We start from the raw sequence: 14487 nt of genomic DNA on the forward strand, positions 1-14487 counted from the left end.
GAGCATCACCTGGCTTAGATGCTGTTGTCTGGTTCGGTCCAGCTCACAGACGCGTCAGCGTTCACTCATCGCACTACAGGATTCGTCTGCACCCTTAAAAGGAATAGAACTTCCGTACTGTACATACTACAACTGTAGTGCAACAAGAGCATTTCATCAGTACCGGGTATTTTTTTAAATGAACACGAAGCGACAAACAGCTTCAGGTGCCAGACGCCAAAGTGTGTCGCGTATTTAGGACAATAGTGGACTACCACCGACTTCTTTGGTTTCTGCTTTTGATTTCTTTCAGTCAAAATTCGATTGTGTGAACAACATGAAGATGTCTCCCCCAGACCGAAGGAAATACGTGCGTGATCTGGCGCTGGAGATTGCCATAAGAGTGCTGCTCTTTGGAGTTTTTGTGTAAGTAGGCTACCTGCATTTGCCAGACAAGCATTCATGCGTGCACATTATAATGCAATGTCATGTGCAAGATGTGCAATATATGGTAAAAAATATCACGCGATAGTCGAAACGTGGCTTAATCAACCAAGACATCCATACGATTAAACTGGTATAATTGTAAACAAATAACATTAAAATCGTATATATAACAGCATGATTTTTTTTTTTCATATTAAAATGTAATACTTGTTTTCTTTACTCAATGGTATATCTGATTAATCAAGTGTTTCAAAGTTTTTTATCAAATGTATTTTGAAAAACCAAGGCGAAGAATAGGGTAGAAGGTAACACTTTATATGCAGATTGTATTTAATTTAATGGATTTTAAAGCATTCTTAATGCGTTGATAATACTTTATAATGCACCTTATAAGCTGTAATTGTAAATTACTATACCCACAGTTATAACATGCTTATTTATTTATAAAAAATAAAACAAAACTGGAAGTGTGGTAATACGGATTATTACAATTATTTATAAACATGGAACCATCTAAGGGATTACATTTTATATTCTAAGATTATCAAATCATTATAATGCCTACATACAGGCTTCAAGTAAGTGTTACCAAGGAGATTTCTTGAAATGCACTGTACAAAGGCAAGCATCAACATAACCTGCAGAAAGAATAAGATGAGAAATTCTGTCTATAGAAAGAAACAGTCTTGTGCTTTGTGTACAAACAGGTTGATGGGGTTCTTAATTCAAGGATTTCTTAGACATATAAGCAACCTTTTTATTGATTTTCTTTTAATTAGGCTGTTACTATATCTAGAGCTGATATCCTATGAAGATGACTTACTGTTATAATATGTTGGCAATAATGAAATTAGATGGTTTGGGTGAGGTGTTTAAGACATAACGACGATTTGCTGTAGTTTCATTAATCTTTTGGGTAAATGGCCTAATGTCCTGCAATGCTACATCATTTTCAGTCCCTAGAACAGTACTGGCTGCTCACAGAAATATGATCAGCTGTATTTTTCAGTTTATTCCATGGTTTGATTGAAATAGCTGCAGATATGTGTTCAGATAAACCTAAGCAATGTGTGCATGTCTCCTGGAATTAACTGTGATGTTGCAATTTGAAAAGGAAAATTTGGATGTGCATGCAAGTGTCTATGCTGTAGTCAGCACACAGGGAATAAATGTGATGTCTTAGACCAGAGGAAGTCTGGTCACCCTTATTTGTACATTTAGGACTGGGATCTTAATTTTGTCTTGAACAAAGAAACATTACACAGAAATATAATATTTTGCCTAGAAGGACCAGAAAAAAGACAGAAGTTTCAGGGTTGAATAAAGAGCAGCCCTGCTGCCTCATGCTGATGTTGATTGCCAGTAGTGTTTACTAAAGCAAACATCACTATTACTACTTATGACTCATCCTGCAACATTTGTGCTGTAAATGACACTTTGAGGATTAAATAAAGGAAAAACCCAAGTCATCTCCAGAAACCAGAAAATCATGTGACTTGAGACAGTAAGTAACCACCTAGTAACCACCTAGAACACACTATAGCATAACTACTCAAACCACCTTAGCAACTGCAAGGCAATACCCTGACGACCACTTATAACACTCTTATTTTTGTGGCAAGTGCCACTCTCATTTTCTTCAAGTTGTTACTGTGGTGTACTGATATTCAGGTCTAATTGTTATGTTCTTGATGTGTAACCCAGTATAGTAAACGTTAGCGCATTTGTACAATATCTGCTCTCTTTTCTGACACTTGATTATTTTGTAACTGCCAGGTGTTGTCTGCTGCAACAAGATTCCAGTAAAATGTCTTTATAATATGAGTCCATGAATAGAAAAACTGGCCTCCCAGCAAAACATCTGCTGCCTGTCAGTAATTCCATGACCTGGCCCAGATTTGATGTGCCCTGAAATACTAGCCATCAGGAGACAGCATGCTTTCTGAATGCTGATCCATAGTGAAAAGATTTTTGAGAAGTTTTTTTTTTTTTTTTTTGAAGCACAAGAAAGTGTATTACAGATCCTGGAATATTCCTACTTATGACTAATTCTGCTGTAATGGATCTAATATTGCATATTTAGACCTCTATGAAATCTCACAAACTTCTTACACTTAAAGTGTCTATATGTTGAAAGTCATTATTTCACTGGCTGACATCTTTCACTGGTTGTTCTAGGTAACAGTGCAGTGGGAAACAAGCTGGAATCTGTTCCACTTGCGTATAACGAACTGGAACAAAGCAATCTGGAACAAACAGATGAAAGTAGACCTGAAGGTTTGCTTGCTGGAGCTAAACCTGATTGCAAATGGGTCTATGTCTTCTGACCCATACTTGATCAACTCAGAACTCAGTTGTAATGTTTCTCCTCTTACATGCTTGAGACTCTGAGGAGTATCTGTTAAAAGGGTAGATTTATCCCTTTCTGATGAGGTGGAGTTTGCAGTGTTGTGATTAGCTGTTGGCATCAGTGGTGTTGTTACAGGTGGGGCCCAATCTTCCCCATTTGAAATTCATGTATACTAGTCTAAAGAATGCCATTAGAACAGTGTCTTTAAAGTTTCATCTGTGCATTATTCACTTCCCAAACAACCATCAAAATACCTTTAGCAATGATCTGAAAGCTAACTAAACATGATAGACAAAAGACTGAACTATCATGTTATATCCATTTGTATGTTAACAGTTGCATTTGTGTAGACTGTTAAACATCGCATGGCTGTCATTGGGAATACTTATTTCTCTGATTAAGTATAAGGTGGAGGTGTTGCAGTTTCTATCTAGGGTTCCAAAAATTGCTATGAGTAGATTTGGATAGATCTTTGTGACCCTTCTTTGTTTTATCACTGGATCCCATTACTGCTGCATCCAGAAATCATTTTTAGGGCAGTCCCTTAGGAATGAGTTTTATAATGGGTGAAGGGCCGTTAGTTCCTTAGAAGAAAAGTCATGTCCTTTCCGCTCCTGTTACTAGAGGTCTTCTTCTTGCCCTCTACAGGGCAACTGGCAGTTGTCCTAGCAGCCTTATCTGATGGACATTTGTTTGTTAGCCCACCAAGATCCAATAAAATAGCAGCAAACCCTTTTTCACTTTGACAGTCAGAGAGGGGCCCTGAATTGCTGCAGAAAATGCTGTAACTAGTAACTGACCATTTCAAATAACACAGAATACAATGTGCAGCATTTTCTTATTAAAGGGGTTTGGGGAATCAAAACAAACATCAGGGGAAGGATCAATAATATAACTATATATCTGATCTTCCATCACTCTCTCACTCAATTCTATTAAAAAGATATTGCATAACCTCCCCCAATTCTTAAACATATTAAAACAATTAGTAATTAGTAATAATTACAAAACTATACACTTTAATATTATCTATAAATACCAATACTGCAGCACCAGTTAAACAATGGGAGAAAGGCCTCAATATCAACATAGGTGAGAAATTCTGGAAAACAGTTTGCAGAAATATGTTTATTTTTAATACAAACACAGATATCCAATTAATTCAGTATAAAATTGTACGTAGAACAAGAAGATAGAACTTAAGATGCTTGAAATGGGCCTAGGAATTTCTAACAGATGTACCAACTGCAATCTAAATACACAAGGCTATTACCTTCTTGCCCTCTGGTTATGTCCACCCGTTCTTCAATTCTGGACAGATGTCACAAATAAATTAACTGAATTTTTCAAAACTATAATCCCAGTACTCCCTGTACTGTGCCTTCTGGGTGATACCTCTCAAATTTAATTATTTAGTTTCATATTTTATTAAAAATTTAAATATTCAGTGCCTTTACTCATGTCTCTAGCTATCACCAAAAAACGATATTACTTAATTGGAAAAATAAATTCCTGGTGATCTAATGTCTCAATTAAGTTTTATGACAAACTGCCATTACAGTAGATAAATAAAGCCTGAGTATTATTTAATATACTGTTCAACAATTAACAAGAACAATTTGGCTTTTTTGTTCCTCTTCTGTTATAAACATAATTCATTATATATTAATTCTGATGATTTATATAGCTTATGAGGTCTCTGGGTGTGGCGGCCGCTTTAGTTCTGTCGGGGGTCTAATTAGCACATCTTGTCAGCACGGGCACTATCTATATAGTTTTTGGTAGCCTGCTCCCTCCTTTCGCTGCCTCTGATGGCGTTACCCTATCTCACTTAATTTGATGAAATAACAGTATAATTTAGGCTAGATATGGTGTCTCTGGCTGGGGAGATAAGAGATTAAGTGTATACCACAATTGCAGACACAGATTACAATTTAAAAAAGGTTCAACTGATACAAACATATGAACACCTGGAATGCCAACATACAAATAATAATAATGAACTGCCATCCATCAGGTCACACCCAGACTAGGGGAGCCTGGTCTGGAGGTGTCTGTCATGGTGGCCCAGTACCCCTTTGGGGAAAGAGATAAAAGTGATTACAAAGCAGTTTTCACTGGTATGGGAGTTGAGTTTTACTGGTGGCGGGGAGATTTTACAAGGTGGATTGAAGGTGGGGTTGGGGTTTGTGCCGATGGGTCTGGTGGCTGTGCTCGCCGGTGGGAATGGAATGGCTGCAGGACCAAGAGGGGTATGAGGTTATTTGCAACAGTTTCACAGACTAGTCCCTTTATTACTATTATTACTGTTATTTTTATTATTATTATTGTTATTATCACTGCTGCTGCCACTACTTCCATCCCTACATCCACTATTATTATTTTTGTTCATATTATTGCTATTACTATTTTTGTTGATGCTGTTGTTTTAAATTGTGTATATCTATCTAGTGCAGTTACATCTATAATTTCATGTTTTACCACAGCAACACAAGGAAATGTTAATATAATGTTAAATAATAATACTTACTATTGCAATTCATGAAACTTTTTATGCTTATGTGTGTATATATCCGTCATTGGTCTCAGCTCAGTTATTGGGCCTGGTTTCACAGAAAGGGCTTAGACTAAGCCAGGATTAGGCCATAGTTCAATTAGTACATTTAAGTAATTTTTATAAATGTGTCTTAGAAAAAAAAACATCACTGGTATTCATCTTCAGACAAAACAAAGGCAGTGATATATTTTAAGATCAGTCAGTGCAAGTTTATTTCAGCTGGAACACATTAGTCTGGGACTACGCGAAACCGAGGGTATGTCAAGTTGTTTCTGTTAATCTATGTGTTTCATTCTGTTCATAAAAAAAGGAACACTGTAAAATCCAATAGTTTACCTTACGTAGATATAATTAGTTATCTTTTCTTAGATGCTATACTTACTAGGTTTTAGCAAGTTACAGCTACTTTCAAGGCAAGTAAAACAATTTACTTACTACTTTGAGTGACACTTACTTAAAATATTCAAGTAGCCACAAAGGAACCAATGACTTTAATAAACCAGTGAGAGGCAGCGGTGCACTAATATGTTGCTAATTTGCATAATAACAACAGAAGAAGAAGAAAAGAAAAGTTTTTGAGGTGGGGAAATTCTTAATCTGCAGTTATTTTTCACTAGTTACATTCACTCATTTCCCAAAGACATCTTGAATGTTGTTTCAATACAACTGAAATATATGAGTGAACATCACATAAACTGACTTCATAAATTGATGTTGATTTTTGTAAAATGTTTGTTTGTTTGTTTTTACTTACCATTATAGTGATTAATGTTCCCTTTGGTTGGGCACTTGGAACTTTAATTACCTTTCTATAATTTTTTTTTACTATTGATGCAGCAATGCAACATGAAGTCGTAATTTTTGATTTTAAGGGAAGAAAAGTAATAAGTAGATTGCTTTTAGAAGATAACCTTCTCAATCTTCTAATTAATTCATCAGCTATGTTTTTTTTTTTTTAATACCCCTTCTATATCTATAGATCTTTTATAATTTCATTGTTCTTCATAAATACCTTGAGAAATTTAATTAGGTTTAGACTATTCTTTAATATTTGCGGTAATGTGCGCAAGTCACAGACAGACTTCAACATTCAGCATGCAAATCACAACAATGGTAACAATTCAATTTTATTTATTTCTATTAATTTCTAACCATTTTATTATTTTATTACCTATTATTTGTGCTACTACTGACACAAGACAGTAAATAAAATTAGCAAATAAAAACAACAGCAGTAAAACAAAGCAATTGCATAATTTATTCATGCCGCAGTGCACTCTGGGAGTGAGTGACTTAGCTATACTAAGTCAAGAGTAAATCTAAAGGAAAGGATCAAGTACCCCCTACAGTTCTTATCTAGTTACTAGAACTCTGGTGTAAGTAAACTATACTAACTAAGCATTTGTCAGTAAACATACTATTCCTGTTTCACTTTACTTAGTTTTTTTAAGGCAATCGATTTGCATGCTTTTTTTAAGTAAGCCCAACTAATTAGATTTTACAGTGAAGTTAGGTGCCTTGCCAACTGTGTAGCCGAACTTGTAGCCGAAGAAGCACAATTTTCCAAGACCATTTACTTACTATGCCCGCACTATACACGTGCCCTTTGTTGAACTTTGTATTACATTTTTGTTTGCTCAAGTAGGGTTGCTAATTGAGAAAAAGCTCTTTCCATTTTTAGGAAATGACATTTGGTTCCATTAACAGAATTGAATAATGGGTCTGCAGGATTGGATATGCCAGAGTACACATCATCCATTTAGGACAGCATATTCTGGACACTGCTTCTCTCAGTGCAATCAATCTGACATTGTTGTGCTGCCTTCTGTTTTTTTTAGATATTCATTGTGATTCCACAGGGTGTCCAAACGTTTGTTGTATTACACGCCTTTATTGGGGATTTATTAGTGGGCTCAATGAGTCATGTGGCTATATGCTGACATCTTGCTTGCCAGAACCATGTGACTCATATTAGAGTTATTGTAATACTAATAATGTATTAGTCAGTCTTTGGAACTAGTGTAGGCTCTGAATCCATCTTGTCGAGTCGAGTTGAGTCCTGTGTTGAGTTGGAGTCTGAGTCAGAGCTCGTCATAATTGCGGTCCGAGTCCAACTTCGAGTCTAGTACCCCAACACTATTTGGAAGTTAGATCTCAGTCTTTAGAAAGATGGATTACTTATTGACAGCTATTATAATCACTATTGTTTCATTCGTTTTTATAGTATAGTCAAACCTTTTAGCCTTTTGGATTTCTGGATTCACCAAGAATGCAATAAGCCATGATCTGTTCTTGCAGGGTAGTTTCTCATTTACCTGCTCCTCTCTCTTTTTTAAATGATCCTTAAATTAATTTATAGTGTATGAAATCTAACTTAGCATTTGTTAAAGTGCAAATGAGACATAAGTGGATTTGTTTTCTCTCAGGCTTTCCCAAAATTAAATCTCAACAAGAGACAGATTCATGTTCCATGACAAATGTGAAAGGTAGCATTTACATTGTCAATAGGGGGTATACACAAGAAATAGAGAGAAATGAATGACTCTGTCAGGTCAACTTTTGTAATTTACTGAAATCATTATTAAACCCCACACCATTAGAGTGTGATTTCGCTTTTAAAACATGGAAGGAAATGACATAGATAGAATCCATGTCATCACCTTTTTGCATGAAATCAAAATTGATTTCATGGTGTCTTTTAACATAGTGCTCTCTTTTGATTGATTTGCATGACTGGCTACTTTCAGTGTTGGTGCTAAACCCAGTGGGTGTTTCATAACATCTAAAATCTTCACTAAGGACTCTTTCTTTAAATCCTTTAAAAAAATCAGATTTTACTTTATTATTGTTAAGACAATGTTTCATTAATACACATTTAACTCTGGCACTCTGTCATTACACATGAACGAAATAATGCAAGGCTTTTGTGTATAATTTTTTAGACCAGTGTTGTGACTGAAAGAATATAGTTCACCCCAATATTTACTTATTTCCACTAAAGAAATTCTGGTGAATATCTTGGCTACTCTTTTCAGTATAATGAAAGTAAATGAGGACTGTGACTGTGGCATCATTGTTATTATATGTAACAGTGGTCAATGGCTATTGTATATAAGTCATCTTAAGGCAAAAGATAGCTTTGTGTGATGAACAGCCTCACTTTTAAGCCAATATTCATGATAAATCTTAAAAATGAGACCTACCCCTAAATAGCTCTCATGAGAGTTCATGAGAAAATACAGTCACAGTGCTGACCATTCACTGTAGGGCAAGATAATCAGGGAATGACAACATTTTTATTGTTACTCACTCAAAGCTATTGTCTAACTTTTGAAGGCTTGCGGCATGCAAATCATAATTTTGTCACTTTATGGTGCTTTTCCGTTCTTTCTAAATCAAGATAATAGAGGATTATAGTATATGGAGAACTGATTATAGATAATATTTCAGTTATAGAGGAGCTCAGCTTATGGGATGCTGTGGTTTTGAGGAATGTTTTTTACATTCTGCATGTCCACTGGCATGGACTGGAAGTGAGTGGCAGGATTGCATGGGGGATTGTGGGATTGACAGAAGAGCACAGCAAGCAGTGAGAGTGTCACAAATTAGAAGTGCCAGTCAGTAAGGTGAAGTCAGTGACTTCTCAAAAAATCTCACATTGACATTTTAAAAATTCAAAATGTTTTCCTCTCTAGTAGACATATATTGCTATAAATACATAGTCGTATTCTCTTCAGAACTGCTACCTTGTCCTACATTTGAGCAGAACAGGCACTTTGAAATACACCAATAAAGCTGATTGTCTTGGTAATCAGCGTATGTCTTGTTTTCTAGCTTTGCACAATAATCAGTTAACAGCAGATACTTTGATCAGAACAGGTTTCTCATGATTGTGATTCTTGATTGTGGCTAAAGATAAAATGCCTTAATAACGGGTTTGTTTCTTGCAAACATGCTGATCAAATAGAGTTATGGCGATTACTTTAATTTACCAACTGTTCATACTCTGACGGCACCCATTTGCTGAGAGGATCCACTGGTGAGCAAGTGATGTAATGCTTCATTTCTCCAAATCAATAACTTACATATTACAGCAATTTTAATAGAATGTATTTGTGACAAAATTAAAATAAATTCAGAGATTTCTCTTTGCAATTTAAAAAGGATCAGCCTAGTTCTGATAAGATGTTGATAACACTCTGAAAAAAGAGAAGAAGACTTTGCACCAAAATTGAACAAGACATATTACAAGTAGGGCTGTCAGTCGATTCAAATTTTTAATCTAATTAATTACATGATGTGTCAATTAATCTAATTAATCACAATTATTAATCATTAATCATGCATATTAATCGAAAAATAACACTGACTGTGAAAATAGCTACAAAACACTATTAAAGCTATTTTGTATTAAATGAGAAAGTAGCAAGTCAACATTACAAATTGAAGCTTTAGATAGAAATATTTTATTTGATTCAGCATACAATTTATTACACAAACATTTAGGCTGCAACGGCCTAACATAAACTATGGAACATAAAAGAAGATCATTTGAGAAACATTTCAGTATATTTTGACAGCCCTAATCAAAAGCTTTATACAGTTGGTGTCACACATAGTTGTCCAAGCAGACGAAGATGAAGACGATTTAGCAAAAAGCCTATAATGACACACTCAACAATAAATCCAACACAAGACGAGAACATACAACTGATGCGTTAACGAGAATGGAAAAACTGAACTGAAAAGCAAAGGCTGCAAAGGCTGTTCTAAAATATTTATTTTTCTGACCAAATTTTAAGGCAGTACTGCAATCCCAAGATGGAATTTGACAGCCTAACAATGGACAATTGAAATGGGAATTCTTGAATCGATTGTCAGTTGTGAGTCTTCAGTGCCTATTTGTTGGGCATAAAGTAACTAAGACTGGGCATATAGTGTGTTCCAAATTGGTCATGTATGTGATTAGGTTGGGAGCTAGGATTCTGCCTTAGAAGGATGTTGCATAAGGTATATAGGCAGTAGACAGCAAGGCAGGTCACAGAGCTCTTGTGATAGAAAGAAAGTGACTTATTGTAGCCTGTCAATGGCAGTTTTCAGGATGGAAGTTTAAAGCAAGATTGGAGTGGAACTGAATCAAGTTATCCTCCATCTGATATTGGACCACATGTGATGAAGAGGGCAATTATGTTGTCTCAATCAAGGGGAGTTCACTCCAGAAGTAGGAAAAGTTTAATCAGAGAAAATCACCTTAAAACCGTTTCAGTTAAAAACATAAAACGTTCTGTGAGTTATGGCCATTCATTCACACGACAGCAGCATTTATGGGGCCTGAAAATGCAATCTTTTGAAAATGGGTCCCAGAGTGAAAGTAAAAAAAATAATACTGTTCCCCTTCAGGAACTCGAGCTGCGTCTACAAATGCTTTGGGGAACGCTCTCAGCGTAAGCGTGCTCTGAATCACCTGTGTAATCAGTCCAGTTGAGAGGCGAGACGTTATAGACGGGTGACGTCACGGACCAGGAAGCTTTAAAGCACGTGCGCCGGAACAGGCAGCGTCTTGTTCCCTTCGGGGAACCGGGGTTACAGTCGTAACCTGAGACGTTTTTCTTTTCTTTAAGTCTATAGCTATGTGCACAAGTGTGTAGTGTTTCTTTACAAAGTGACATTATCAGTGGTCTGGCATGCATGATACAGCATTTTAGTCATTTTCACAGATCTGTGTAAATAGGGATTGTTTTGACAGTGGTGTTGTCAGTACTTGAAATGTTTCAAAATGCAAACTTTTAATTTTTTAGTACATTGTTGTTGATGTATAAATGTACCCTATGAAACCAAAATGCTTAATAGCTCTCGCCCAAGGTAACACAGTTTTTTAAGGATCTATTATCTATTGTGGATATAACAGATAATAGGTAAATAAATGTATTCTGTACTTTATTTGTGTATTTAAATGAGCATTCAAGGAGGTCTATAATACCTAGAGAAAGCTATCTGCTAACATTAACATTATCACAATGCCAAATTCTCTACTAGTTCAGAATGCCCTGAAATCCCCTGATATCTGCCATCTTTGCTTATGGGTCTTGTAACTAATCAAATAAATAATAATAATAATAATAATAATAATAATAATTATGGTTGTTGTTGTTGTTGTTGTTGTTGTTGTTACTATGAAGGGAAATAGAAAATAGATAGATAGATAGATAGATAGATAGATAGATAGATAGATAAAACTGCTCATTTTGATTTCATTGTGACTTTAAGCCATTTGATGCTCAAGGTCACTTTTTGTCAGAAGCATACATGATTAAGGCTGTGTCATTTCAAATTAGCAACCATTACATTCCAAAGTAATTACACCCTGCAAGCATTAACAGTCAATTTGATAAAGGCTGCTTTTCTGAAACGAGACATGATGATGTATGCAGCCAACAAAAATGTGAGCTCTGGAGGGCACAGCCATGAAATGAGACACAGCTTTTGTATGTTTCCCTTATTCAGATCATTCACACATGATTCAGATCATCAGCTCTTTAGGAAAGAGCTTCATGATTTAAACAGCAGTTTCTAGGCTAATCAGAGTCTTCATATTAAATCATTTTATTATTATTATTATTCATAAATTAAGTTTATACAAAAACATAATTTCTTTTAGTGTTTTTTTAAGTAGAAAAAACCCTGAACCCTGTGTAGTCTATGCACTCTAATTCAAAAAACAAAAAAATTATTAAGTATATATATATTAAGTAATGCGTTCATTTCTGCTCCAAAAAGACTGACAGAGCAGTCGTGTTTGACTGTCAGAATATAAAATTTGCATAGAAACATGTCTGAATGTTACTGGTATTGTTAAAACTTTTTTTTTTTTTTACAGCATAATCGTGAATAGATATATATTTTTTTCTTTTTTTTCTTTCAGTGTTTATGACATCAAATCCTGCTTGTGGAGGGCAGAGTTTAGTGCCATTCTAATTGCACACCTAAACCACCTAATCAAGTTTTCAGGTTTACTAGAAACTTCCAGGCAAGTGTGTTGGGGTAGCTTGGAGCTCAGATAGTGGGCTTCCATAAGCATGATTAGACACCCTTGTGCTAGGATAATGGATAACAGTGAAAAACAATGCTGAATGTACAAAAAATAACTACAACTAATCGTATATATTCTAAAAACTGCAAAAAAAAAAAAAAAGTTCAACAGTTTGTAGCGATTTAGGGAAATGTATATAAATATCATTAATATCATAAATATAATCACAATTATTTACGATTAATTACAAGTATTTTTATCAACTGCCAGTAGTAACTGTAGCAGAATTAAATTTCCATCAGCTAATCTGTTCGTCCAGCGAACATTCAATATAATTTCATATCAACTCTAAGAAATGATTTTTTTCTTGGCCACAGAAAATGACTTTCTTAAAGTACCATTGCATTAGAGCGGAATCATAAAGGGACATTAATTTACAAGGCAGAATCAGAATCAAAACTCATGTAATCTGTGCACAAGAGTTTTATTAACGAAGGACTAACACATAACTAATCTAAACAAACAGACATGAAATCACTCATACATGGGGGAAGGGTTAGTGAAAAGCCATCAGACAGAGTCAAGAATATAAAGCTATGAGAAGAGTCAGTTAACCACCTAAGTGATATTATCAGTGCTGTCTACAGCTTATACTAAACCTCTGTTTTGTTTAGTTAAATGTACAATACTTGCTTTGCCTTGGTCGTTGAACAAGTGTCTGAATGCAGTCTCGGGTGAAAGTCTTGATGGTTTGGAGAAGTGGTGGTTTCAGAATCGCGATCACGTTCTTCTGGGTCCGAAGAGTGATGTTCTGACTCGATGGTGACTGGGAGTTTGTTCCCATGTGAAAAGTGTAGAAGAACCAAGAGCTGAGAGGGACCCAGCTGAAGTCCTGTGATCTTTGGGGAATGGAAAGACAAGGCCGCAAGGCCTGGCGCAAGCTTAGGGAAGTCCTGAAGAGTTCTAGCTCATCTTCTTAGATTCTAAAAGAACCACTGACTGACTGAAGCGAGTCACTCATGTGAGACAAGTGAAGAAACTAAAAAGAAAACAGACAAAACTTTGTGGTCGAGAGCCACAGCTCTATATGTTGGGGCCTGTCGGGCACGCCGGTTTAGGCTCCCCGTGAGTCCTTCCACACGGGCAGCGATCGGAAGATTTTGCAGAAGAGAGTGGGGGAAGAAGAGAGAGAGAAGAAGCTCGTGGGATGCATTGAAGGTTTCTGGAGGCCACACTTCCAGGAGATCCAAGAGCCAATAGTGACTTTCACTTTTGGAGGAAAGTTTACGACTCTTTGTCTGTGAGCATGGTATTTTGCATATGTAATTTGACTGGGTGTTGATGCAAAAACTACTAAGGTTTCTTAAAACACTAATATGTTGCATAGGTATCAACATATAATATACAACGTCTTTTACATCATCAAAATACGAATTCAAAGAGACCAAACATGGCATAGGTGAGTTATACTACAAGTTATCTATCATAGCAAATGCATATAACAGTATACAATGAAACACACACACACACACACAAAAAATACAAGGCAGTAATGCTATACACAATGTCCTGGGGCTGTGTGCCATAGGAAGGTCAAAGAAAGCTTTGTCTGTGAATGAATAGGAAAAAAGTCCATTTGTATAGGCATTGTGTCTTTCCTATGGGCAAATAAAAAAAAAAGTGTGCTCTGTTTGAATTCCTTGAAGCAATAAAACCCATGTTATCAGATGGTCGCCCTGGCAACTGAGCCCTTTTGGGGTGTTAGTTGCTTTGGGGGGTTGTCTCCAGAACTCCAGCATTTAGCTGGCTTGTTGGTTTTAAAGATTATTTGTTAAATGTAACAAATAACTGTATGTCTCATTGGTCCAGATGCTACAAGTTTTTTGGTGAAAACTCACTTTGTAACATGACTAATAGTAATTTAATAGTTTTTACTCCATGAAGCTCTGTGCCATGTTGCTTATATTTATCAAGTAGTAAAATCACCTACTCCCATGGCCAAAACACATTATTTTACTGCTACAGTAATTTCTAAACATTAAAACGATATGTTACTTGCATAACCCTAGTTGTTTGAGATATGTTCAAAGGGTAGACCAATCGCAGCTTAGCTAAGACTACAGT

At 35.8% G+C, this 14487-nt stretch overlaps 1 protein-coding gene across 1 annotated transcript in view; it reads left to right on the top strand.

The window, feature by feature from the left end:
• The window catches only part of plpp4 (phospholipid phosphatase 4), a 230496-nt gene continuing 216009 nt past the window's right edge, over positions 1–14487 (top strand). Inside the window, exons 1-2 of the mRNA XM_051126733.1 lie at positions 1–166; positions 293–405. Of these exons, the coding sequence (XP_050982690.1) occupies positions 317–405 (89 nt within the window). The 5' untranslated portion in view covers positions 1–166; positions 293–316. The remainder of the gene's footprint in view (positions 167–292; positions 406–14487) is intronic.

The sequence above is a fragment of the Labeo rohita genome, chromosome 13 (assembly GCF_022985175.1).
Source record: "Labeo rohita strain BAU-BD-2019 chromosome 13, IGBB_LRoh.1.0, whole genome shotgun sequence".
NCBI classification, from domain to species: Eukaryota; Metazoa; Chordata; class Actinopteri; order Cypriniformes; family Cyprinidae; genus Labeo; species Labeo rohita.